The sequence below is a fragment of the Peromyscus leucopus genome, chromosome 15 (assembly GCF_004664715.2).
Source record: "Peromyscus leucopus breed LL Stock chromosome 15, UCI_PerLeu_2.1, whole genome shotgun sequence".
Classification (NCBI taxonomy): Eukaryota; Metazoa; Chordata; class Mammalia; order Rodentia; family Cricetidae; genus Peromyscus; species Peromyscus leucopus.
The window spans coordinates 52,028,387-52,053,947 of record NC_051076.1 but is presented as its reverse complement, the minus strand read 5'-3'; the positions used below and the strand labels follow the sequence as shown (position 1 = coordinate 52,053,947).

The 25,561-nt window shown below is 44.1% G+C and overlaps 1 protein-coding gene across 1 annotated transcript in view; it reads right to left on the bottom strand.

Moving 5' to 3' along the window:
• Positions 1–5,742: 5,742 nt before the first annotated feature.
• Positions 5,743–25,561, bottom strand: part of Nr5a2 (nuclear receptor subfamily 5 group A member 2) — a 134,441-nt gene continuing 114,622 nt past the window's right edge. Inside the window, exon 8 of the mRNA XM_028857536.2 lies at positions 5,743–8,839. Coding sequence (XP_028713369.1) covers positions 8,592–8,839 — 248 coding nt within the window. The 3' untranslated portion in view covers positions 5,743–8,591. The remainder of the gene's footprint in view (positions 8,840–25,561) is intronic.

Sequence of the window (25,561 nt, the reverse complement as noted above, 5' to 3'; positions counted from 1 at the left end):
GCTAGTTCACCTCCAGGATCTACTTATCCCTGTTCCCATCCATGCTGGGATGATAGGTGCACATTCCCATGTCCAGCTTTTATGTGGGTGTTGGGCATCTAAACTCAGCTCTTCATGCTTGAGTAGATATTTTCTACCTTTCAGACTAGGTATGAGGAGAGGACCAGAAGGGTGGGCAACCTCTCCTCAGACAACAGAAGCCAGAGAAGCAGGTTTTGCTTACAGTCCTGGGGATCCACGTCAGGGCATCATGTGTGCCAGGTGAGTATTCCATCACTGAGCGCCATCTCTAACTCCATGGAGAAGGGTTTCTCAAAGAGTAGACACAGTTTCTTTTCCAGAATGTTAACTGTTGCCTATGTGTGAGGCTGAATCAGTCTGTGTCTCACAGGCTGTGACTTTTCTCCTCTGTTATACATACTGAAAGGAGCTTTGGGGATTCATTAGCTGGTTCTCAACTCGACATAGCACCACTCTAGCAAACTTGAAAGGTACAGGCAGATTGTCCCTGGAGGTAGGAGGGGAAGGTTCTTTTTTTTTTTTTTTTTTTAAATTTTTTTGAGACAGGGTTTCTCTGTGTAGCTTTGGAGCCTGTCCTGGACTCGCTCTGTAGACCAGGCTGGCCTCAAACTCACAGAGATCCTCCTGCCTCTGCCTCCTGAGTGCTGGGATTGCAGGCATGCACCACCACCGCCTGGTTAAGGTTCTTCTTAAAGTGTTGGCTAAGCTATTTGTCTGGCCATGTTGGAATTGGGCACTGCCAGGTTCCGGGGGGTCAAGTGTTGGCTAGCCACCCCGCAGCGTCACATTCTCATCACTGTTGTCCTCTCTGGCCTTGAGTGGAACAGTTTCTGGAAGATCTCGGCCTCTAGTACAGGTGGCCTAAGTTTTGGACCCCTTTGATGGTTAGCAATTTTTGTTTTAATTTTTGCATTGTATGTGATCTTTCATGGCAGCACCTGCCTATCTTCCTCAGACAGGTTTCTCCTCTCTGGGGTCACACAGTATAATTCTAGTCTCTCTCACATCTCCTTCTTCAGATGGCAGGCCGTTTTCTGTAAAGAGAATGTTATTTTCACTGCCTAGTTCCTTGAACTCATGTTGTGTAGGCATGTGATGGTTAGTTTTAACTGTCAATTTGACACAGCCTGGAATCACTGGAAGAGAGTTTCAGTGAGGGATTTTCTAAGCAAGGTTGGCCTGTGGAGGATTGTTATGATTGCCTTCATTGATGTGGGAAAGCCTGCTCTGAAAATGGGCAGCAATATTGCCTGAGTTTGGGCCCTGGGCTAAGTGAGAGTGTCCAGCTAACCAATGTGCATGCATTTGTTTCTCTGCTCTTGACTGTGGATGTAATGGGACCAGCTGCTTCATGTCCCTGCAGTGATGGTTTCGCCCATAAGTTGCTTATTCAATAGGCTATTTTATCACAGCAATAGGTAAAGTGGAAGCAGGGCCTGGTTGGATCTCTCACACTGAAATAATTCTCTCTTGGAGGGAGGGAGGCAGCTTGAAACTTATTGGTCGTAAGTTCTGGAAATGACAAACCCTCCTTTGCTATGGATATCTGTATGCTGTGAATGTGTTGCTCTGATTGGTTAATAAAGTGCTGATTGGCCAGTAGCCAGGCAAGAAGTGTAGGAGGAACAAGCAGAGAAGAGAATTCTGGGAAGAGGAAGGCTGAGTCAGGAGTCACCAGCCAGAGACAGAGGAAGTACCAGTAAGCCACAGGCCACGTGGCAACTTACAGATTAAATGAAATGGGTTCATTTAAGATTTAAGAACTAGATAACAAGAAGCCTGCCACAGCCATACAGTTTATAAGTAATATAAGTCTCCGTGTGTTTACTTGGGTCCAAGCAGCTGCAAGACTGGCGGGTGAGAGAGATTTGTCCTGACCTCGGGCCTGAGCTGGACTAGAGAAAACTCCAGCTACACTCTTTCCCAAAGGAGCTAAATAGAGCTGACTGCCAGTTGGCCAGGGAACTCCAAGAATGCAGCTTTGAGAGCGGGTACTCTCACAAAGTAAGAGGGACTTCAAAGTGATGTTGCTGCCTGTGAGCCACCCAGGCTTCTGTCACCCCAGAACTCACCAGTTCTCCAGTAGACTACGGCAGGATTGTTTCTTTGGTCTGTGTTCACTCATGTCTTCCCAGGAAAAGTCATACATCAGTTAGCAACAGGAGTAAAATTGCCCTTGAGAGGATATGAAATACCCTTGTGATATGAGGTTTAGGGCACATGGGCGTCTCCAATGGGCACCAGGGCATCCCGGTCTGTGTTCCACTAAGATGTGCACTGTCCAAGTTGAGGCAAACGAGGACTGCTGTAGTTAGGATACTGAATGTCTCCTAAAGACCTATGGGCTAAAATCTTGGTCCTTGGGGGTGATGGGAATTTTAGGAGGTGGGGCCTTGCGGGAACCCCCCAGCTTCCCGAAGAGAACTGTAAGCCCCCCGGCTTCTTCCTATCTGTTTTGCTTCTTGGCCACAAGGTGAACAGTTGCCTCATCAGGTGCTTCTGCCATAAGGTACCGTCTCTCCACAGGTGAGAAACAATGGGGCCCATTGATCACAGGCTGGAATCTATAAAAAAAAAGTCTGAGTCACCCCCTCCCAGAGAAAGACCACAAACAACAAATACCACAGACCACCCCCATCTTTTCTTGTTAATTATCGCTGGCATTTTAAGTTTTAGAAAACTAGCCCAAGGATTACTGTGATGGTCTGTGGGTCTGTGGGAGCTTTAATTTCTTTTGTGTGGAAATTATGGGATGGATCTCTCAATGTCTGCACTGAGCCAGAGGCTTAGAAATAACTGAGTCATTGCACTTGCCCTGATGTGCCTGTTTATTTTTATTTTTTTATTTTTAGGTGAGGGCAGGGGTCAGGTATGGCAAACAAACATGTGACGAGGACGTATTTCACAGAGGTGTGAGCCTCAGGTAAGTTGCACCAGATGGGGACAGAGGTCTGTGTCTGGTTGGAGTTCACCTGCCATGGGGAAGAGCGTGCAAGGGCACGGAAGCAAGACAGACCGGCCTGCGCATGGGCAGAGCAGCCATGGTTCTCTGTGGCTGTGGCTGGGTGGGGATGGGAAGGCTAGACTTGGAGGCAAGGAGTGGCCCAGTCAAGAAAGGCCTTGACCCTAGTGAGGGAAGTTCGTATTGGGGCGAACCTATTGGGCTGGCTGCTGGACGGAGTGAGGTTGAGAATGGACGGACTAACAGCAGGAGTCTAGCCGGGGATCTGTCGCATAAATTCAGGCCAGAAGGGGCACTGAAGCGGAGCAGAAGACTGTGGCTGAGAAACCTGGCGGGGCTTCAGCTCCTGGTGCAGGAGTGCAGGGAAGCTCTAGCCAGCCTGGCCATGGCTAACGGAGTTGGTCTTCACCCTCAGAGGGATGTCCCAGACCACAGAGGATGGGGGATGGCACTGGCTCGTACACGGGTGATCGTCTCTCAAGTTGATGAGCTAAGACAACTAGGTGTCTATACCTCATTTGGCGACGCTCCTTGGTTATTTTCAACTAACAGGGTCTTAGTGAGAATCTGCAACCTGACTTGCTATAGGTAGCTGGGAGCTTGGCTGGGGAGTAGTCGAAGCTCCTGATGCAGCCTTCGATCTGCGAGATGGAACAGGTAGAGTCCAGTTCTCTGCATCCTACTGGGTTCTCCATGGTTCAGCTTCAAGCCCAGCAGTTAGTCTAATCATAACGCCCCCCCCTTTGCCACCCTCCATTTCTTAGCAGCAAACAGGGAAGGCTCTTCTTCAAACAAAACCACAAGCATCGCCCGACACCACTCACCACATTATTAATTCCCAACTTAACCTAAAACAAATGCTTACGTGAAGCAGTTAGATTTCTTCAAGAATATTTATTTTGAGTGACTAAACTGTACACTTCCTGTTGAGCACTAAGGAAAATTGGTCTGTATTATTCCAGGGAAATGTCAAGATCACTAAGTGTTGTAGCTTTCTGACCTGTGTTCTGGTGAACAAAGTCTCCACATGGTTCTCATAAAAATATACATCAGAGATGGCTTCAAACCGAACGTCAAACTTAGTTAAAGGTACAAACCCCCTCAAAGTTATTTTGAATATCCTACAGAACAACCAAGCGCCCATTGGTATGAGTCATTTTCCAGCCTTTGGGCGCCTTGGGCTGCAGCAGATTTAGCAACTTGGTGTGTGTTATTCTAAGGATGGAAGTTGGGCCCCCTTGGCTCTGTCAGAATGACCTCTGCCAGCTGCCAATAGTCTCTGGAGAAACTCTCCTGCTTTTAAAAAAACATTAAAAACCCCCGATGTTCTCACCTCAGCTGATCTGGGTGATAACCTGGGTGCAAATACGTAAGAAAGGTGTAAGTCACAGTTCAATTAAACATGAACATATATTTGCATTTTTTTGGACATGCCAAGAATCATTTAGGTTTTCCCCCCCTGAGGGTTGACAGGGGAGGAGGGATTTGTAGAACAGTCTAGTAGCTTAAAATCTGTTCCATGCTGTGTATGTGCACATGTGGATACATCTAACTGGTCACTTTTTGGAGTATCCTATAAAGGTTAGAATGCCTGATGCAGGGCCGAGGGCACCCTGCCTGCCTTAGCTGGTGGAGGATGAGAAGAGCACAGTGGAAAGGGGAGGCTAAGGCTAGTCTTTGATGTCTTATCATTAAATGGTTTGTGACTCTTGTAATACTTTATATACATGCTTTATTTCCAAAGGGAATTTTTGTAGCTGTTTCAGTTGGCGTTGAATGTCTCTAAAAGTTGGGCAGTACTGAAGGAGGGCTATTTCTTTAACAATTTTTAGACATTTTATTTTTAGGGTTAAACTTCAGGGAATCGAAGCTTTTAGGGTTCTGAGGGTGATGTTCTGTTTGCATGTGCATGTGGTGTGCATGCCTGTGTGTTTGCATGTGCATGTGGTGTGCATGCCTGTGTGTTTGCATGTGCATGTGGTGTGCATGCCTGTGTGTTTGCATGCGCATGTGGTGTGCATGCCTGTGTGTTTGCAAATGAAGGCCTGAGGTTGCTCTGGTGTCTTCTGTTGCTTTCCACTTTCTGAATCTCATTTAGCTAGCTAGCCTGTCTTGGGAATCCTGTAGCTGGGGTCACAGGTAGGATGCCTGTCTGCCTGACTTTTACTGGGTTCTGGGCATCTGAACCTTGGTCCTCACATTCGTACAGGTACTTTACCATGGAGCCATGCTTCCAGCCCCTGGTTCTGAGGTGACATATACATACCGATGCCTGCTTTTCTCTCTTATCTTTGCCTTTGATGCATCTTTGCTAAGAGAGAGATCTGCAATGGCTGTCAAGTGCTCCCACTGGACGGGGGTAGGTATCGCGCAGAAACCCTGGCTTGCTTAGCAGAGCCATGAATTCCAGCATTGCTAACTGCAAAACACAACACAGTCCTCCTCTGACCAATGTATTGGCTTGTTCAAAGAGCTTTAATTAAAATGAAGCTGTCCCGAGGACCTGAACTTAAAAGGCAATTTGGAAAGTTATTAGGACATTGTTCGGTAGACAAAAAGTTATATTAAGAGTTTCGTGCCAACGGTTTAAAACAGTAAATGGCGTGTCTCACTTTATGTTGGAACTATGGTGCACAAACTGAATGTATGGATTCCATTCCCAGGCTGTTATTTAATTACTAGATGCTTTCATATCCAACACAAGGACAACATAAAGGATTTTAAAAGTTACCAGGTGGGCATATCAATATTTATTGAAATACTGAAAAAAAAATCCATTTTATTGAGAAATTCCTGGCAAGAACTGACATGACAATATGTATTTCACTGATACAGTAAGAAAACGTCAACAAGTAACCAACTTCACACTCTGAACACGGCATGGATACAAGTCCCAGGCAGCGGCAGAAGAGCCATAACCCACAGATTCAGACAGTACAGATTGTCTGTTTACAGGAAACCCAGCGCAGCTGAAGACCTTCCCACTTGAGTCTGCCTTTGTTAGCAACTCCTGTTGTTGGTAAGTTACAAACTGGCTACCAACTGGCCCTGGACACCTGGCCAGCTGGGAAAGGGCCACCAATGCTAGCCCACACATGCTTAACTGTTTCTGTCCTCAGCATGGATGTGGCTATTGCCTGGCTTTCTAACCAGTCTTGGGGTAAAAGCAACCAGGTTAACAACATAGCAATATTTGACAATTTTAGGCTTAATATTCAGCGGGGAGTACAATATATTTAAAATAAGGAAACATTGATTTTTTTTCCCAATGTTAAAAACCCTCCAAATAACCATCCTCTTAGCTTCTACCCATGTTGACATCAGGCTTGAGCTCTCTCATTAACCACTGATATCAACATGCCTTCCTTTTCCATGTGCCTTTAACCAACTAGGTTTTTAGTGGGGAGGAACTGCCATGCTTCTATTTTATTTAATGCTTTGGATCTGAGCTCTGATTAATGACTTTCCATCCTTCATTGGACCATGAAGATAAAACACTGAGAGTCAACGCCCAGCATAGCTAATGTGCATCCCTCATGACGATGGGTATTAGAGGTGATTAATAAATGTAATAATATAATCTTCTTTGTACACACTGAAGTAGTAAACTAATATCTTTGGTATACAACTTACAATGTTTGGAAAGGAAAACCAGGTAAGATTCCATCTTGTTAAGATGACTTCAAAACAAGAAAAAGCTACAAGTCATGTGATTCACAATGGATATTAAATAAACTACAGAAGGATTATGGGAATTTCCAGACATGTAATCAAGTGGATGGTTTTAATCATTAAGACCCTTCTAATACCCCTGAACTATGTTCCACTAACTTGAAGACATGCTATAGTAAACACATATTTGGTTTCTTCAGTCTTGGCGCTATCTTATACAAAGGGGAAACCCGAGGAACAATAAATTAGCATCATAATTGTCTACAGTTGAAACTATGATATACAATATAAATAAACTATTCCAAAGCCAGAGACATTTGTGAAAAAAAAATTAAGGGACTGGGAGATACTTTTACTTTTTTACAGTTTCTACAAGTGATTGTGCTGCTGATCTCAACAAATGACAGACAAAATGAGAGTCTCATTCTTGATTTTAGTGTCTCACGACATACAGTAATTAAGTACTGTTGAAAATAATTACTAACCAGAAAAAAATAACACAAAAGAAATGACTGCTTTTGCTCTCTTGTATCAGAGTCCCCTCAACTCCCCCCAGGCCCTAAAGAATGTGTAAACACTGTATTTTGTTTTGACTTTAAAGTACTAATACTTTATTTTCAACAACTGCTGATCCACATCTGCACAGCTCCCTTTTAGGACCAGGAAGTGAGGCCAGGCTGCCATCCCTGCGGCCATCGTGTGTTAATACTGACAGCATTGTTTGGAGGGTGTTTGCCATCTCTGCCCTCTAGTAATTTTCTTCTCCAGCAGACTTTGGTCTATGACTCAGGCCATTGCCGCTCTCTTCCATTGCCCTTTGTAGGAGACTTGGATGACTCTACTCTCTCTCCAGGCCATGAGAACCGCTGCTTTCGCACCCCAAGTTTAGGAGGCGCTCTACCCATGAACCTTGAGTCAAATGCCTTCACGCTCAACCTTCCTTTCGTGTGGCACTGCTTAACATGCTTTGACTTTGCGGTTACTTACACTGTGACTATGTGACATCCCATCCCAGCAAAAGATGTTTAGTGTTTTATCTGTAAGTGAACTACAAACCCTGATGACTAAACAGACGGATGTATACTAACAAGCCTCTTAGGCAAAAATTCTTATGAAACCCACCCATGCCAAAGCCACATTTCAGCAACAATAGCAGAAATAAGATCTAACTTGCTTGCTAGGAGTATTTGCTTAATTTATTTGATTTCCTTTCATATTTATTAACTAATGCTTATATAGAGGAGGGATACTGCCTGCTTTTTTTTTTTTTAAATTACAAACACAGGACAAAACAACTTCAGAACATATTTAAAATGGCAAGCTGACATATTTATACATTGTTCTTATTAGCTGTTGGCAGGTTTAAGACAGACATTCAGAACTCATGATTTAGTGGAGCTACTACTGGGTGTGGCTGAACAAAGTCCTTAGTATAGCTTCTGAGCTCACGGGTCAGAAGGTGTAGGGCCTTCTGGCGGGGGGAGAGGGGCTGCCAAGGCACAGCCCGTGTATTCTTTTTTTGAGAGATGTTCAGCTTCACCATGGAGGAATTCTGGACAAGTCCAATTAATAACACCGATCAACTGCTGAATTTATTAATAACAGATCAGTTTAAATGTACAAGAATTGTCCTGACCATTTTATTCTGATGTGGTATTGGACTCCGTCTGTGAGTTCAATCCACCCCATTACAATGTCTTTCATATGAATCCTTTGGAGATGTGAAGCCTTTGATTCACAGTTTGCAGTACAAATACCCTGACATATCATTTATTTGCTATTAAGTATTTGATTATTATGCTTTTTAAAATTCAGTGTCTTTAAACCACGCTTGATTAAGCATTGCTTGGAGCAGTTCAGAGTATTACGCTGTCTTCCTCCTCCTCTTCTCCCTCCAGTCTCTCTCTTCCTAGAGCAAGCGTCTAGGGGCGGCCACTCAGGCTCTCTTTGCGTGCAGCATCTCGATGAGAAGGTTATTGTAGGGGACATCCCCGTTCACGTGCTTGCGGTAGAGGTACTCTTCCGCCTGCATGCTGAGTGCCCGGATTTCCGGCAGTCGAAGAAGCAGCTGTCCGAACTTCTCCGTTTGCTGGGGGTAGTTACAAACTGTGTAGTCCATCAAGGCAGTGTTCACCTGTTCCTGGACATTTTCCACCAGCTGGAAGTTCTCAAGATTCTTGACATCTGCATTTAAAAAAAAATAAAATAAAGACAAGATTTCAGTGTTTTCGTTTTTTTTTTTTTTCTTTTACTGAGTAAAGCAATGTTCAGTTAATGGTTGTCTTTTCCTCTTGAGATAAAGTGTGTGTTATATGCTGCTGAATAGTAAGGAAGCCCTGCACACCACACTTCCTGGGGAAAGGATCGCAAAAAGAGCTTTGCAAGGAGGTCTTGTTGAAATTCTGCATATACCTCAAATCAATTAGACACCAATGGGTTTTGAGCAAGGTCAACTCTTCTCATATCTTACAAAAGGAAAGGCTTGAGGATTCTGAAAGTAGAGGGATCATAATATATTGCCAGCAAATGAGTCCCTAGAGAAAGACCTATCTTAAACCAGTATATTACACAATTCATATAATTCTGTATTAATTTTTCTGACCCAAGGTGAAATCTGTGTCCAGGGTGTGATGTAGTTAATTCTAATAAAAAGTGACAAGGTTCTTGTTTCTGTTTGACATTTTCTAAATGATTCTGAAAGCCTTTGACTTGTCTAGCCTATGCTAATGAACCATCTGGTACACTCCAGTGACTGCCAGCTGAAGGTTCGCTACTGGGAACTCTCTCAGATACATATCTCAGTGACTAATGATCGTTATCAAATGAAAGCCTTGTCCTTTAGGCAGAATACAAGCCAGGATGCTTGGTACCCTTTAACCTGAATGCAGTTTCATAAGGCCGACTCTTTTTATTCCCCTGGTCCTGGGTCACGGGCATGAAGAAGCATGGGCAATCCATCCTGCCTAACTCCGGGTGGTCATCCATTTTTAAGCTATCTGACCTAGAGGTCCTTCTACATATTGAACAGGAAAGACACGGTATCACAAAAGTCAGACTCACATACAGATACACACAGATGATAGACAAGGGAAAGATGGAATGTTGGAATTTCACTTCTGGAGTTTATTCATGTCCACTGTATAACTTTTATATGAAGTGTGTATAGAAGCTGCTGGAAAAATATACAGATGTGCATGTGTTTATATATATATCTCACAAAGAGTAAACAGACACAGCCATCCTTATCCTTTATTTTCTAATTGGGCAAAAATAAACAACATTTTGAAGTAAACCAAATACTACGAGGAAAATGAGTAAAAAAAGGTTAAATGTGATGAATGAAAGGTCACTGTTACCATAGTAACTCATGGCGAATATGTTAGGTGCGTTAAACTAGCCTGTTCTTTGCCTGTGGGCCTCTTGTCTGTCTCCACAAGGCTGCCTTGTATGTGCCTCTAAACTGTGTTCAGGAGGAGCCGAGTGCTTATATGTGACTCTGTACTAAAAGTTTCTCTCTATTACCAAGTCTCTGGCCCAGATTCAAACCAGTGAGAAATCGTCAAGAAGTAGATACAGAACTTGGAGTTGGAGACCAAATCCTAGCTCAAAGTGAGAGAGATGGGAGGCGCAAAAATACTTTTATTTACTAAGCAGGACAACCAGACAAAGGTACATGGAAGCTTTGTACCATTTGCGGCACCTGGCATTTGACACAGCAGTTTACAGCCAACCAAATACTGCCATCTTAATGCGGAATATTTGAAAAGTGGGTTTCAGTTACTTAAAAATATTTAGAAATATGGCTATGATCTAGAGTTGTGCTTGGTTCAAAATTACCAAATGTAAACGATCAGAAATACCTTCGATGTGTTCTACTTCAGCAGTAAAGAGCACGCTACATGGAGTTATGTGATTTAAAGATAACTACACTTCATTTCACGTGACAGTAAAGGATGCGCACGAGGCGGAAAAGCTAGAAATAGTTGGAGACCCGTTGGAAGGATGTAGGAATTTGAGCAGTATGAAATATAAAACAAGAGTATTTGTCTACTACTATTCTAAGCTGAGCACTGAAAAATTTCAGATTATCACTTATGGCTAACTTCTGAGAATACTGGTCCAAACTGGAACTTTCTCCGTAAAGTTCAAAACGTTTGCAGTTTTCCATATAGGAGGAGAGTACATAGGTTTCACATATTTTGGCCAAATAGACATCCCCCCTCAATTATGAGGGTTGAATTATCAGTTGACTAAATTATCTCCCCAAGCTACTTCAATGACTTTACCATTAACTGTAATAAAAATGCATGCTGTTAATTGTCCCAAAGACTTTTGGCTATGCAGGCGGCAAAGATCCAGGTACGTAAGCTGTAAGATTTTTAAAAAAGCACAGGAAAGCCAGGCACGGTGGCACACACGTGCAATCTCAGTACGGGAGCAGCAGCAGGATTGTGGATTCCACGCCAGCCTGGAGTACATAGTGAGAACCCGAGAGGAAGAAAGGAGGAAGTCGGAGGCGGTGCTGGTGCACTGGCTCCCATTTGCTGGCAAGCAGCTACTGGATTGTCGCACTCTTGCCTGCCCTGAGCATCCTCCATCTATTAACTGTCCATCTCCCTCCAGAGACTGCAAGCTGCTGGGGGTAAGGACCACACATTAGTCAAGGGATCCTCAGAAAACACACTAATTACCGTTCTTTACATTGTTGATGTACTTTCACAATATGGTTATAATCGTGAAATGATGACCTTTTTCCTGATGCTGTGAGCCAGTCTTTTCAATTAGAAACTATTCTTTTTTAAATTTACACACACACACACACACACACACACACACACACACACACACACACACGTTTTTTTTTAACTGTAACAGAGTATTTTAAAAGTCATAATGTTCACTAGTCAAATCACACTGTGGTTAAGTTTTGTGGTCCAAGTAGAAAGACTTGCTGTACATGTTTTACCAATGAAGGTTTCGATTCCCTGGTTGGTGTTGCCATGGGAATCATGTCTGCAGTCTCATGGGAACTACAATTCCTCCCTGGGGTCCCGTGTCTCTTGAATCTCTGGGCCTGACAGATTCTTGGTTTTTCCACCTGATCTAAATCGTCTATAGATAAGAGCTCATAAGGACCTAAAAGCAACAGAGGAGGTAAATGCCAAAAGATAGGCAAAAACACCTCCTCCCAGAAACCTGGAATTTTCTTTGATGTGGTTTGTGTGTATTTTTTCTTTAGGAAGGGTTCAAAAACTTGAGTGCATTCCTACATAACCACTAAATAATAATAATAATAATAATAATAATAATAATAATATTAATAATATAACCTAAACATTTAAACATAACCTCATCTCCTTTCATGAACATTTACCAATGCAATCAAGTTAAATAGGCAAGTACTGAGACATGCACTTGAGTCCCCTCAGTGAACAGCATTGTGACACCTCTGGATTTCGGCAGAGGAACCACAGCTGGAAGAAAAGAGTGACACCCGGCAAGAATTCCCACCGGCCCTGCGGCATTTTCCACCTGATCTCCAACATCTTGCATTGGGCACTCTGCACGCCTTTGGAATTTGCATCACCTCCCTTCTCATACGATTTAACAAACACTAGTTGTTAGCGCGCATTCTGTGCTGGAGACTGTATGTAAACAGGCAGAGGCATCCCCAACCTCTTCTTACAGTCTTTAAAATTTGATGACTAGCAAGAGCATTTTGCGCTCCCCTGTAAGTACCAATCGCTTATCTGTTCCACTTTATTCACTCAGGGACTAATTACCAACTTTTTCCATGAAGCACATTATGATAAGCTCACAGTGGGGTGCGCAAGTGGTCCCCCCCCCCATCCTTATTGAGAAGTAAACCCTTAGGCCTTCATGAATACATTACTGCGCCGACTCCTCTTGTCATGGGCAGGATTCAGCTCTCTCTGAAGATGAACCCTGGCCTCCCTGGTCACTGTCACAGGACAGCCAGAGACCTTACAGCTGCACACACTGTCAAAGACGGGTCTTTTGCTGAGCAAGGGGCCTGGCAGGGACCAGGACTGAGTGTCTTCTCCTGAGATACAGCCTTTTCAAACAGAACTCGGGGGAAAGACGGACTGCTTTGCCTTGAAGCTTTTGGAGGGATGGGACAGGATATAAATACATAGGTATTGTCACGTGTTTGTCGGCAGAGGGCCTTTTCCTTTGAGACAGAGAAAACTTTCTGTGAGGAAGTTCTAAAAGTAGTTTTAGGGGATAAATTTGAATACTTTGTATAAATAATTTTGTAAGAAGGTTGGAGAGGAAGGTTGTGCTTTATATGAACAAAATTCACCCAGGAAAAGAAGGGCTGGGGAGAGGAGGGGAGGGGGTCTTTTGAGCAGTTGCCTAAAATCAGACTCATCTCAGTTTCCAGTAAAGCCTGGAACTCAAGATTTCAAAGGCATCGCTAGAACCCCTCCACTGTGGTAGATGATATGCTTGGTAAGCAGGAGCTACCTTTACCAACCTGAACACACAACTCCATGCCTTCAAGCAAATTAGTAACAAGAACCATAACCCTTAGGAGGGGCTGTGCTCAGAACCACAAACACCGGCAGTTCTCAATCTGTGGGTCACTACCCCCTTCAAACACCCTTTTAACAGTGGCCGCCTAAAACCATCAGGAAACATAGATATTATATTTACTTTACAATTCATACCAGTAGCAAAATTACAGTTACTAAGTAGCAACAAAAATAATTTTAAGTTGGGGGCCGCAGCAACACGAGCCGTATTAAAGGGTTGCAGCATTAGGAAGGCTGAGGACCACTGACATACACAAAGTGCTTGCACCCTTTACATTTGTAGAAATAGAGGCCCTCACAACGGTGGGACTTTGTGGTCTACAAAGTGCTCTCTCTAGCATGCCTTACCTTTCACGAATACATGATGCACTGATTCATTCCTTCAGAAAAGCCTGCGCCAGATGTTGAAGATACAGGACTAACAGTCCCTGTGTTAAACAGCTCATTTAATGGGATACAGAGAAGCAGCGGGACTTTGGAACCTCACTGGATGGACATCTAACTCAGGGCTCAAGGCTTCTGGTGGAGATGAGAAGAAGCCTGAAGAGTTCTGAGTGCTGGGAATCAAACCCAGGTCCTCTGGAAGATTAGTCAGTGCCCTTAACCGCTGAGCCATCCCTCTAGCCCACTTGTTTTGAAAGGTTGAGTAGGGGTGAACTAAACAAGAGATGGAAAAAAAAAAAAAACGTCCTGCAGATAGTGCCTGACACACAAAACCCCAGAACAGGACAGAAGGAATCCATCCTTGGAACACCGAGGCCGCGCAATGTACAGGTGTGAGGGAGTGAATGGGTCAGGCAGGGATGGGTCAAGGGGGCTGTGTGTCAGGCAGCCTGGATTTTCTCTAACGTGCTGTACATGCTCAGGCTGCACAGGAAGAAATGCCCCCCCCCTTTGTTTTCAAAAGGGCGCTCTTCTAAAAGGATAGGAAAGCAATCGGTGCGTGCAGGAGCAATGGACAGGAGGGTGTAGGCTCACGAAAGAGCCCAGACTGGAAGCCACTGGGGGACAGAATGGCCACGGGAGTGACGCTGGACCTGAAAGGCATCACAGCTTGTGGGCCCTGGATTGAGCAGGCACCTGGAGTCCCAGTGCCTTCCAGGTTAAGGAAGTTGGCAGCCAACAGTAAGGCATGAAAAGGGAGAAGTGATGTGAGGAGTTTGGGGGGGGGGGAGGCGTGCCTAGGCTGAGTGGAAGCACATGTGACATTGGGAGATGGCCAGAAATACAGAGGCAGACTAGATCCAGCAGAGGGGTTGGGGCCGATGGTCTAGAGCTGAGTCTTGGTGCGGGGCGAAAGTGCAGGAGTCAGTGCGAAGGTTTGGAAGAGGCTGTGTGGGCTCTGCGGCAGGACCACTTAGGAAGGGTCGCTTGTAAGAAGGTAGACACGACACACACGATGAGAGTCAGACTTGGAGCTATTCAGTGGGTTTTCCAAGATGTCAGTAAGACCCAGAGAATAACAGAGAGGCTAACACTAACCAGCACTAACCAATGTGCCTAGTTATTTTCTTAAAAGTAAAACTCCTCATGAATTCTCTTAGTCTCATGGAGAACATATTCATATTCCCACTGACATGTGTGTGTACATGATGTGGAGAGGGTCACGAGCCACAGTCCATGCTCAGGTCAGAGGGTAACTTTGTGGAGTTGGTTTTCTCCTTCTGCTTTTATATGGGTCCTGTAGATAGGAATTCATATCACTAGGCGTGTATATAGACATACTTGCTAAGCCATCTTACCAGCCAACATTTTCATCTTTCAAAAGAAAAAAGCCTAAGGCTTAGTTAGTGATTCAGCCAGGAAAAGCAGACCCTTCGTTTATGAGCAGGTATGTCTTACCCCATCGCCCTTAAGTCCGTACCACAGGACTTCCCTTTGGCAGAGTCAGGACCTGAGTCTTGTGAATTTCTAATCTGCAGATGGGGACATCCTGGCTCACCAAACAAAATGCCCCTCCCAAACTATTTGCACCTATGCAGGAATGCATCAGCTCCTGCTCCTGATGATCCAGAGAGAAGTTACCATCTTAAGTGCCACAGATCATTGTGAACAGAATCAGTTGTGACCGAAGACAGTCTAGCCATTGAGGGTGCCTTCAGAGGCATCACTGAACAAGGCCTACCCAACCCTTTCTGTCCGGGCTGTGAAGGTGCTGAGAAGTTCTGTGCTCTTGACTTTTTACATGAAGGCTTCAGGAAAAATGTCTCAATGACCGAGGGAGTTTCTAAGACCATTTGATCCCACGGTCCAATTTGAGTTCAACCAAAGTTAATGACAGTGGGGGTCTAATGTAGTTCATGACCAGCCCCACTAACAAGCCACTTAACTCCTCAGAACCAGCTTTCTCATGTGCAAAACATGGGATAATTTTCCCATTTTAAAGGGTCACTAAAAAGTAAAACATGGCTTCTTGAGTAAGCATGACTCTCCTGTGCAGATGACATGGAGACTGTGTTTGCTTCCAGCAACATGTGGAAGGTGGGTATGGTCTTTCTCGGCATCAATCAACCTGGTCATTTTTCCTACGGTTGGCTTTTCACGAGCAAACAAACAAACAAAGAATCTCTGATGGCTCGTTTTCCAAAATGAACAGTCGAGTTGGTAGAAGAAGTACTCCAGGTTTCATTCCGTTCTCAAAAAGATCACAAAGGGCTGGAGAGATGGCTCAGTGGTTAAGAGCACTGGCTGCTCTTCCAGAGGTCTTGAGTTCAATTCCCAGCACCCACATGGCAGCTCACAATGGTAGCTTGGGATCTGGTGGCCCTTTTCTGGCATGCAGGTGTACACGCAGACAAAGCACCCATATTTACAAAATACAGAAATAAAGGAAAAGATCATTCAGGGGAAACACTGCCAAAGTTTAGGTTCTTCAGGCAGCCACCTTCATCTCCCTGTCCCTTTTCAGGTCTGAGCAGCACCAGTCACAAACACACATGTTGTTGTGTGTGACATGCCAGGACACAGAGCTCAAGGAGCATGGATGTATGGAGAATGTCACCTGCAGCCATGTCTTCCCCATGTCCACGTCATAGAAAACAATACACCAGGGTTGGTGGGGTGGCTCAGTGGGTAAAGGCCCATTGCACGTGGTGGTTTGCATGAGCAATGCCTCTCATAGGCTCAGGGATGTGAATACTTGGCGGCTCCCAGTTGGTACTGTTTGGGGAAGTTGAGGCGAGGTGCAGTTTTGCTGGAGGAAGTACATCACAGGGGGCGGGCTCTGAGAGTTTAGAGACTCCTTCCGTTCTAGTTCACTCTTTCCGGGTTTGGGGTTGAAATGTGATCTCTGTTTCCTGCCCCTGCTGCCCTGCTCCCTGTCATGATAAACATATCCTCCCCCATCAGCCAAAATAAACCTTTCTTCCTGTCTAGTTTGGTCACAGGGTTTTTTTTATCTCAGCAGCCAAAAGTAACTCATACACTTTTGGAAAGCCTGGCAGCCCCGGAACCAACATAAAGTGAGTGCACAAGGCTGTCGACTGATGGTAATTTTCCATGCCCTACATATACATGTCGCACATACAAACACACAACAGTAATAAAATGTAAAATAAAAGCACCCCATTCCCAAGAGTCAGCTGCGCTCCGGCCAGAAGGCGTGTTCCTGACTGCCCCTGTGCCTTCGTGTCTAGTCTTGGGACTGTCTCTGGAGACATGCACGTGTCACTAGGTTGGACCAAAGGCTCTGTATTTGTGAACACAGAGTTGAACTTGAAGGTCTCCACTGGCACCCACACCCTTAATATTCCGCTTGAAAATGAGAGTAAGACTTGAAGACACGGAATTCTAATTTTTAACAAACAAGTCTGAACAGAGATCCACATTAGGCCACAGACCATCACTTGTTTTTGAACTTAGTATCTGAATGTTACTTCAATTTTCCACAATAGTGTTTGACTAAAATTATGAATTATTTCAGACACTGTTTAATACACACACCACACACACACACTATAGTTGTGATCTGACATGATGTACTCTTCAAATATGGGAACCAAAATAATTTGCACTAAGTCACCTCCCTTTTTGAGGAATCAAGGTAGCTTTTGAGGGGATACATTTAGAGCTGGAACAAGTTTCTGAACTAGCTCACTTGTGCTACAACAGGCCAGGCTTCTCCTCTGTGAGCACCGTGTACAGAACTCTGAGTGCACTATCCCATATACTGAAGAAACCCAAGGGCTCATCTGCCTCACTCAGCCAGCTCTACACAACGCTTGCCTTGTTTTGTGTCTACACACAGCTCGCATCTGCCTCAGGCCTTTCCCACCTGTGGTCCTCTCGTCCAGATGACTCTCCCTCTCTCATGCAAGAGTCACTTCCTCAATTCATTTGCTAAGGTCATCTCCTCAAAGAAGACTTTTGGGAGCAATCTTTATAAAGCTTTGCATTCCTCTCAAAACATTCTGCCCCCTCATTTTGTCCGCTCCCCACCCCCACCCCCACCCCCACCCCCCACCCCCGTTTAAATGATAGCAAAATACATTCTACCGGACAGTTATTCACAGTGACCAAAAGTAGAAGCAATGCAAGCGTCCACCCGTGAACAGAAAACTGGAGAAACAGGAGAGGAAGGCAGGGAAAGGCAGGTTATTCAGCCTTTGTAAAGAAGTGAATTCTGAATGACTGAGTCCTGAGGGCGTTCTGCTGAAAGGGAGAAGCTGCAGACAAGAAGACAGACGACCTATATGAGGAGGCTAGGTTTGTCAACTTCAGAAAGAATGGTGGTTCGGAATCATTGTTTAATGGACATAGAATTTTAGTGTTGCAAGATGAAAAGAGAGTTGTGTGGACTGGCTGTATAGCAACTCCCTTACCACCATGGAACTTCTCTTTAATAATAGTTGAAAATGAAGCTGGGTGCAGTGGTCCATACCTGTAAGCCAGCACTTGAAAGTCTGAGGCAGGAAAAGCATGAGATTGAGGCCAGTCTAGTCCACACAGTGAGACCTGTCTCCAAACAACTAACAAAAGGAGTGGGCTAAATTGAAATTTTATATCCACATTCTATATCACACATGGATATTTATAGCAGCTTGACTCATGATTGTCTGAAGCAATCAAGATGTCTGTTACTAGGTGATTGAACTAATTGTGGGAGTCTGCTGAGAGACTAGCTCCACCTTGCTCCTACTTTTTGAAGAGTTCTTGGGAGGAGGAAAGAGGAATGAGGAGATATTAGATAGAAAGATAGACCTAGACGACGAGGAGAAAGACAGAGAGACGCAGGATAGCTTCGGGAGGGCCTGGGTCAATACCCAACATCCCAGAGGTTTATTCAAAAGGACTTTTTATAATATGCCAAGGTGAGAGGCAATAGACCTCCCCTTGCAAGATCAAAGCACACCATATAGCCAAGTGTAGACCCTTCCAAATACCCGATAAACATGCCTGTGGCCAAATCATCTCCTTATGTAGCCCTACAGGATAAAGCAAGCTTTTAGATTATCTGACCCTCTGTGGGTTCCCATAACAAATAACTCAGACAATGAGAGATCTAATGCCAAAAACAGATGAGCCATGGAGTCCCCAAAAAGATGCAGGTGATCTCAACTCTAATTTTTAATGAAAGGAGCCAATTTGAAGATATAAAATACTCTATGACATTGAATATGACTTTTTGTGAAGAGCCAAGTCGGGGAGATGATGTAAGATTGGTGGTTGCCAGGGTGAGGAGGAGACAGGAATGCGCAGGGGGTACACAAAGGGTTCCCAGGGCTGTGGAAAGATGCTGCAGGACACATAATGGGAATTTGTATTGCTGTATTTTGATGTAAACTCACAGACTGTTCTCCACTAGGAGTGAACTCAATGGGAGTTGAGCTTGGGTGGCAACTCATGCCAATAAAGTTCCATCAGCTAACAAATGCATACTCCTGTGGGGCATGCTGCTGACTGGGAGACCAGGGCTGGGAAAACAAGAAAACTGTACTTGTTTCAATTTTGCTATGAACCCAAAACTGTTCAAAAGAAATTAGATCCAGTGCATATAGCTTTCTATAATCTAATACTCACAGTCTACTGCTTATGTGAGATGTAGCCCGTGGGTCATCTCTGTGTTCTTCCCATTAACTTTACTGAGGTCCAGAGGTGACTACTGCCCAGAATCTGATACTTGGATCATTTTAAGCTGTGTTCATACACTACTGTTGCATTTTGACAGGCTTATGTTACATGTGTATTTTTCTAGGTTTTTTTTGTTAGTTTGGATAAAGTCTTTTTGGTAATTTTTAAAACTTAGTATCTAAAGTAAAGCGTATTTTTTTTTCTTTAGTTTTTTAAAGTTGCCTTTCTTATCTTCTAGAAAGGCAACCCTAAGGGAGGAGTCATGGTCTCTGCAGTTGGATCCGCACGCAGCCCCTGGCAGATGAACAAATCTAACAGTCTCTTCCACATTCCAGACTAGCATCGCTTTCTCTTCTTTCACTCTTTTCTTTCCTTTTTTTTGGGGGGGGGGCATTTCTCAAGACAGAGTTTCTCTATGTAGCCTTGGAGCCTCTCCTGGAACTTGCTTTGTAGACCAGGCTGACCTCGAACTCACAGAGATCCACCTGACTCTGCCTCCCGAGTGCTGGGACTAAAGGCGTGCGCCACCAGCACCCAACTCTCTTCTTTTTTTTCAAAGCTTGCCAGGCTGCCATTCTTCCACACTGAATTCACACTAGCCTTTTGTTTTTCATAGAATTATTTCCTAAACAGCAAGCAACACACACCCTAATCCCATTATGTATTGTGCTGTCGGGGAAACAGAGTCAGCGGGAGTCTTGCCAGCTGTTTGGTATATTGTGCCTGCCTTTCTGAAATCCTTCGCACTCTCTTTCATGTAAGGACACCGTGCTCGGCATCTTCACCAGCTCTGTCAAGTTATGCCCATGCTGGAGGCGGCCACATCAACTCGGCTTTAGGCATACTTATGCCCTCTCTACCCAGATGGCCAGGGAGCTCTTGAAGTTCCCAATGTTTACAACTCAGCTCAATCTCCAGTGCTCTAAACCTGAACTTCTCCTGTCCTTCCTGGACCAGAATCCATCCAATTACAGATGTGTCTGGCTAGACCTCGAGTCTCAGAGGGAGACGCCGTCACTGCTCCTCTCTGCCAGCCCACACACCACCAGGTCCTGCTGCATCTGCTTCCTAATTACGTCTCGAGTCTCCCCTTTCCTCCCTGTCACCACCATAACTTGCCTTTATTGCTTCAGCTACCTCTTTAACTGTTCTCAATTCTCCCAGTGCCGCCTGCCTCCAATCCATTTTCTTCAGGGCAGTCAGAAGGATAGCCTTAAGTGGGGATCTGATTGTGTGCCTGAAATTCTCCAACGGCCTGCTCCTGCCCTTGGGCTAAAGATTAAAGGCATTCATCTAGCGTTTACCTCTGCAGTCTGATTTCACCCACTGTTTTCAGATGGGCCTGAGCCTGGACCCGTGCTGGCCCCTCTAACTACGATTTCCCTTCCTTCATTCCTTCACCTTCATCCTGCTAACTGGTCTTGATCCTCAGACTCAGGGCAGACACCACTGCCAGTGAATGACTCAGTGACACGTTCCATTTCCCCATCAGGGCACTGAGTGTTCCATGGCCACTTGTCTGTTCACTGCAAGACAGCAACGTGCCCAGCTCTAGCCTAGGATGATGTCTTGGTCTTTGTCAAATTAAACAATGTGTCTGCATATTTATTTCAGACACATGGCTCTTGCTTGTGTCAAGATCTTCTAAATACTCTGGGAATATCTTTCTCATTAAGCTTATTTCTTTTCTTATTTTCTCCCTCTTCTTTTTTCCTTTTTGACCCATTAGCCCTTGGCTCATCCTTGTCTCTGCTGCTAGGCATATTCTCTTGGAAAGAAGCCGCCTGCAGCCTGCCTCGTGTTTCTTAGTTCACACGCAGCACACACAGGCATACCCTCCGACACCCAGTGCCTGTGTTACTGAACTTAACAATTTCTATTGAGCTCCAAGGAACATGATGTACAGAGAAACTAATACGATGGGAATTTACTGAGCCTTTTTAAAAATGAGACAGCATTTTCACGACTAAGTTTACTGCCTTGTCAAACTCAAAACTAATTTCAGGTATAGTAGAGCACATCTCCTATCATTTATCTAGAAACAGTACAACTTGATTGAAAATGGTAGCAATTGAGTTCCATGAACGGTGCACAAGCATCTGTGTGAAGCTGTAAAGAGGTGATGTGTTTGGTGTCATGTTAGTTAGGGACATCGGATCAGGTGACACAGAACACTTATTTCTTCCCTTTTGTGCATTTTTAGAAATATGAGCTAGGGTCCTATCATGCAGCCCACACTAACCTAGAGTTCATGATCCTCAGTCTCGGCCTCTACAGGATGTGCCATTATACCTAGCAACATTTTAACATCTCTGTATTGATTTGCGATTTCATTTCCAAAATCCTTAGGGACAACTCCGAAGAACAAAGTGGTGTATGGCACCGAGGTTTCAAAGGCCAGCAAAGAGATCACATGGTATACAGTCAGGCGACAGTAACAAGTACCTCTACATTCATGAAGAGTGAGACAGAATGGGGACTGCATGGAAACTGACTGAGTATCTGGAAGCAAGAGACAGAATTTGAGTTGGCTGTTTGAAACCTGGAGCTTCTGCAGGGACGCTTGGCTCAGGCTGGGAGGAAGGGACTGGACCTGCCTGGACTGAGTCTACCAGGTTGATAGCAGTCCTGGGGGAGGATTTGCCCTGGAGGAGGTGGGAACGGGGTGGGGGTGGGGGGGGTGGGCTGGGGGTAAGGGGAGGGGGGGAGGAGGGAAAATAGGGGAACCCATGGCTGATATGTAGAACTGAATGGTATTGTAAAATAAAATAAATAAAATTTAAAAAAAGACAGAATTTAAAGAGGCATGCTACTTAATATTTCCTTGGTGCCCTTAAACTTCAAATAAAACGGTATGTGCATCAGACTTAAAGACAAGGTCTAAAGTCTGATAAAATAGGTGGGGGCCGCATTTCACATGTGAGCATCAGCACTGCAGCCGCCTTGGCTGGTCTTGGGAGTCACAATCCCTGTGTCTTTTCGTAGAGAACATCTGTCCCCCACAGAGTAGGAGAGAGCCACGTACATACCCCAGCCACACCTCCATTCTTATAGTGATATCCTGAAACAGTTGTGAGCCACATTTGCATCTGATTTCCACTCAGGAACTTTGGTGGTTTTTTGCAAAGTTTTCTTATTTTCTCAGAATAAGATATGAGGTTCAGTTTGTTCAGGTGGCAAGTCAGGACTATGAATAAACCAACGCTATCATATGAAAGGGAATTAAACAGGCAGATCCAAGTGGGGATATATTAAGCCAAATTTAAGCTCCAGTTGTGGAGTTTAGCCTCTACTAGATGTCTGGTTTGCCTCGGGATAAATTCAGCTTTCCAGCTAATCGAATGAGGAAAACCGCCTCAGGTATGATAAAATTTACAAGAGAGTGCAGTTGAACAGTTCTTGTTAAAAATATTAGCTTAAAGGCATTCTTATCGTCTTCGGGATGAAGACCGTAGTTGCATTTAATTATCTGACTTCAAACTTTTATGAACTTGGATCAAATATTAGCTCAGCCAATTAAAATATTATTTTGGGTACGTATGCCTATCAGGCCCAATTCCGGTTCACCTTGCTTAGTTTTGGTAGTACTTTGCAAGCAATATCAAGTTACAGAGAGATTATGTCTAAGAAGGGAAAAAAAGGTAACATTGAGCTTATAAGAGGCACCAGGCATGTTAGATGTATTCAAGGCACTACATTGAGAATAAAGAGTTGATTTGAACATTTCTCTATTTTGTAACAAGTCTAGAAGACAAAAGATGGAGCCTTCTAGATACTTCTACCCACACAATCAATACTCCTTCATAATTCAGCGTTTTACAGAAATCCCTTCATCCTTTGAAATACTGGTCCAGCCACAAGATACCCTACAATTTAGATTGCCAGGAGCTGCTTTCTGTTTCTGGGCTCTGCTACCCACGCACACAGGCTGCTCAGAGCCTGTTCTTTTTGCATCCTGCAGCCAGCTGCTCTCAGGGGAGCAAAGGAGGCCATTTCAGACAGAAAATGGGTATGGATGGATGGAAAGGGAGGAAGAAGCACAGGAAAAGGAGTTATTCCATGAGACCAAAGAACACCAGAATACTTGTTTTAAAAGTCTTTTCAAAATGGCAATAATGAATCATGAAGGCATTCAACATTATACAAAATAATGGAGTTGTGTGCCACTCATATTACCTGGGCCTCACTGTCAGGTGTCGCCTGTGCACAAAGGTCAAACAGAAACTTTCTGCTCAGGACAGTGAAGACACCAGAAGACAGATGCAGCCTCCACAGAACCCAGTAACAGAACCCATGGTGATACAGTCCTGCAACAACATCTTTGGAATGGTCTGTCTTCCAAGGTTCCATGCAGGGTATGGCTGGCTCTGACTGCGGGAGAGCCACTGCGTCTGGTTCCTTTCATTTCAAAAAACAAGGCTGAGTGGGCTGGTGCTCGCCCTTAGTCCCAGCCCTGAGCTAGAGGAAAGTGGATCTCTTGAGTTCTAGGCCAGCCTGGTCTACAGAGCGAGATCCAGGACAATCAGGGCTGTTATACAGAGAAACTCTGTCTGAAAACAAAACAAAACGACAAACAACAACAACAAAACACAAACAAACAAAAAAACAAGGCGGAGTGAGTGTGGTGGAACCCAGCACTTGGGAACTGAGTTCAAGGCCAGCCTGGTCTACATAGTGAATTGTAATTCAGCCAGAATCACATGGTAAGAGCCTGTCTCAAAACAAAAACAAACTCCCCTAAAACAAAACAAAAGGTCATGTTAGAAGAAAAGAAGAAAGTTCGTCTTCAAACAGCAGGATGTTCTATGGAGTGTGGTGATCGGTCACCAGTTAAGACCGAGCAATCTGAACCCCACTACTGTAGACGTTAGATTTCAGTTTTATTTTTGTTGTGAAGTTTAAAGTACCTTTCTATTTTGGGTTCTGAAGATCCTACTTAGGAGAAATAAATTCAGCCTTAAACAAACAGCAGAATCTGAAACATGAGGAAATTAAGAATGTCATTGTGTCTGCTTTTGCATCAGTATTTTATAAAATATTGGCTTTCTGTAAATTAAAATTTGCTTTTTTAAAATTATTGCCAGAGCATTTCCATCTCTTACATATCACTTTTTGAATATTTTACATATCACTTTTTGAATACAACCCTGTCTTACTGTTTCTCAGAGGCACACAATGAATAAATGAAGATATCAGGAGGATACTTGGGTATTTTAATGTCGTACCTGACCCACACTACTCCCTTTAAAAATTTTTTTGTTAAAGGTTTATTTCTTTTTGCTTTATGTGTATGGATGTTTGGCCTGTGTGCATGTCATGTACTTTCAGTGCTCAGAGAGGCCAGAAGAGGGTATTGGTAACCTGAAACTGGAATTAGTGGTTCTAAGTGGCCATTTGGGTGCTGGTAACCAAACCCTGGTCCTCTTAGAAGAGCAGCCAGTGCTCTTAACAGCCATATCTCCAGTCCCTCTACCCTTTTAAGTATACTGCCAAAATTGCTTCACATTTACATGATGCTAGTACCCATTACTTGGAGAAAGCACTGGCTGAGGTTACTGAAATGGCATTTCTTTAATACGTGTACATTTAGCTATCGGCGACCATGCTGGAAAGTTCTGCCTGAGTGGGACTTTTACTTGGGATGCCCTGTTCCCATTTCTTCTGAAGAGTACGACCTGACTATCCACACCACTCTGTAAGTGGAGGCCCGTGAGAACTGTTATTACACACTCAGCCCTAAGCACCCCAGGTTTCGTTAAGACTGTGAAGCTAAAATAAAGCCGCTTTTAAGAGTTAGACACACGCGTTGCCCGTTATCACATCTATTTCCCTTAGCTTATTGAAATTCTGCTCAGTGAGACAGAGGTTGAAAAGAAGGCAAAAATTATTCAGAAAACCAATACTTAGCTTGAATTATTTGGCTTGAAAAACTAAAAGAGGGGGGTCTTCCGGGTGGGGTGCTAAAAGAACAACTGGTTATCTAACAAGATCGTTAGCGCCAAATACTCATCTAGGTTTTGGACATAACTTAAATTAATAATTCATTCGATTGCTCATGGATTTGTATTTCTCTGCGAAAGACAGAAAATCTATATCACCAATCTGTTTCGTATTTGTGTAATCATGTGGCAGAGATCTAACAAGGAGATTAGCCTGAGACCTCCAGCTCGGGGGCTCGGCTTCTGCTCAGGGAGTTATCCTCGCCTATGATTTTAAAAGCATAACTGCAGATTTTGCTAAGATGGTGATCATAATGTATTTTATAGATGAATATATGAAT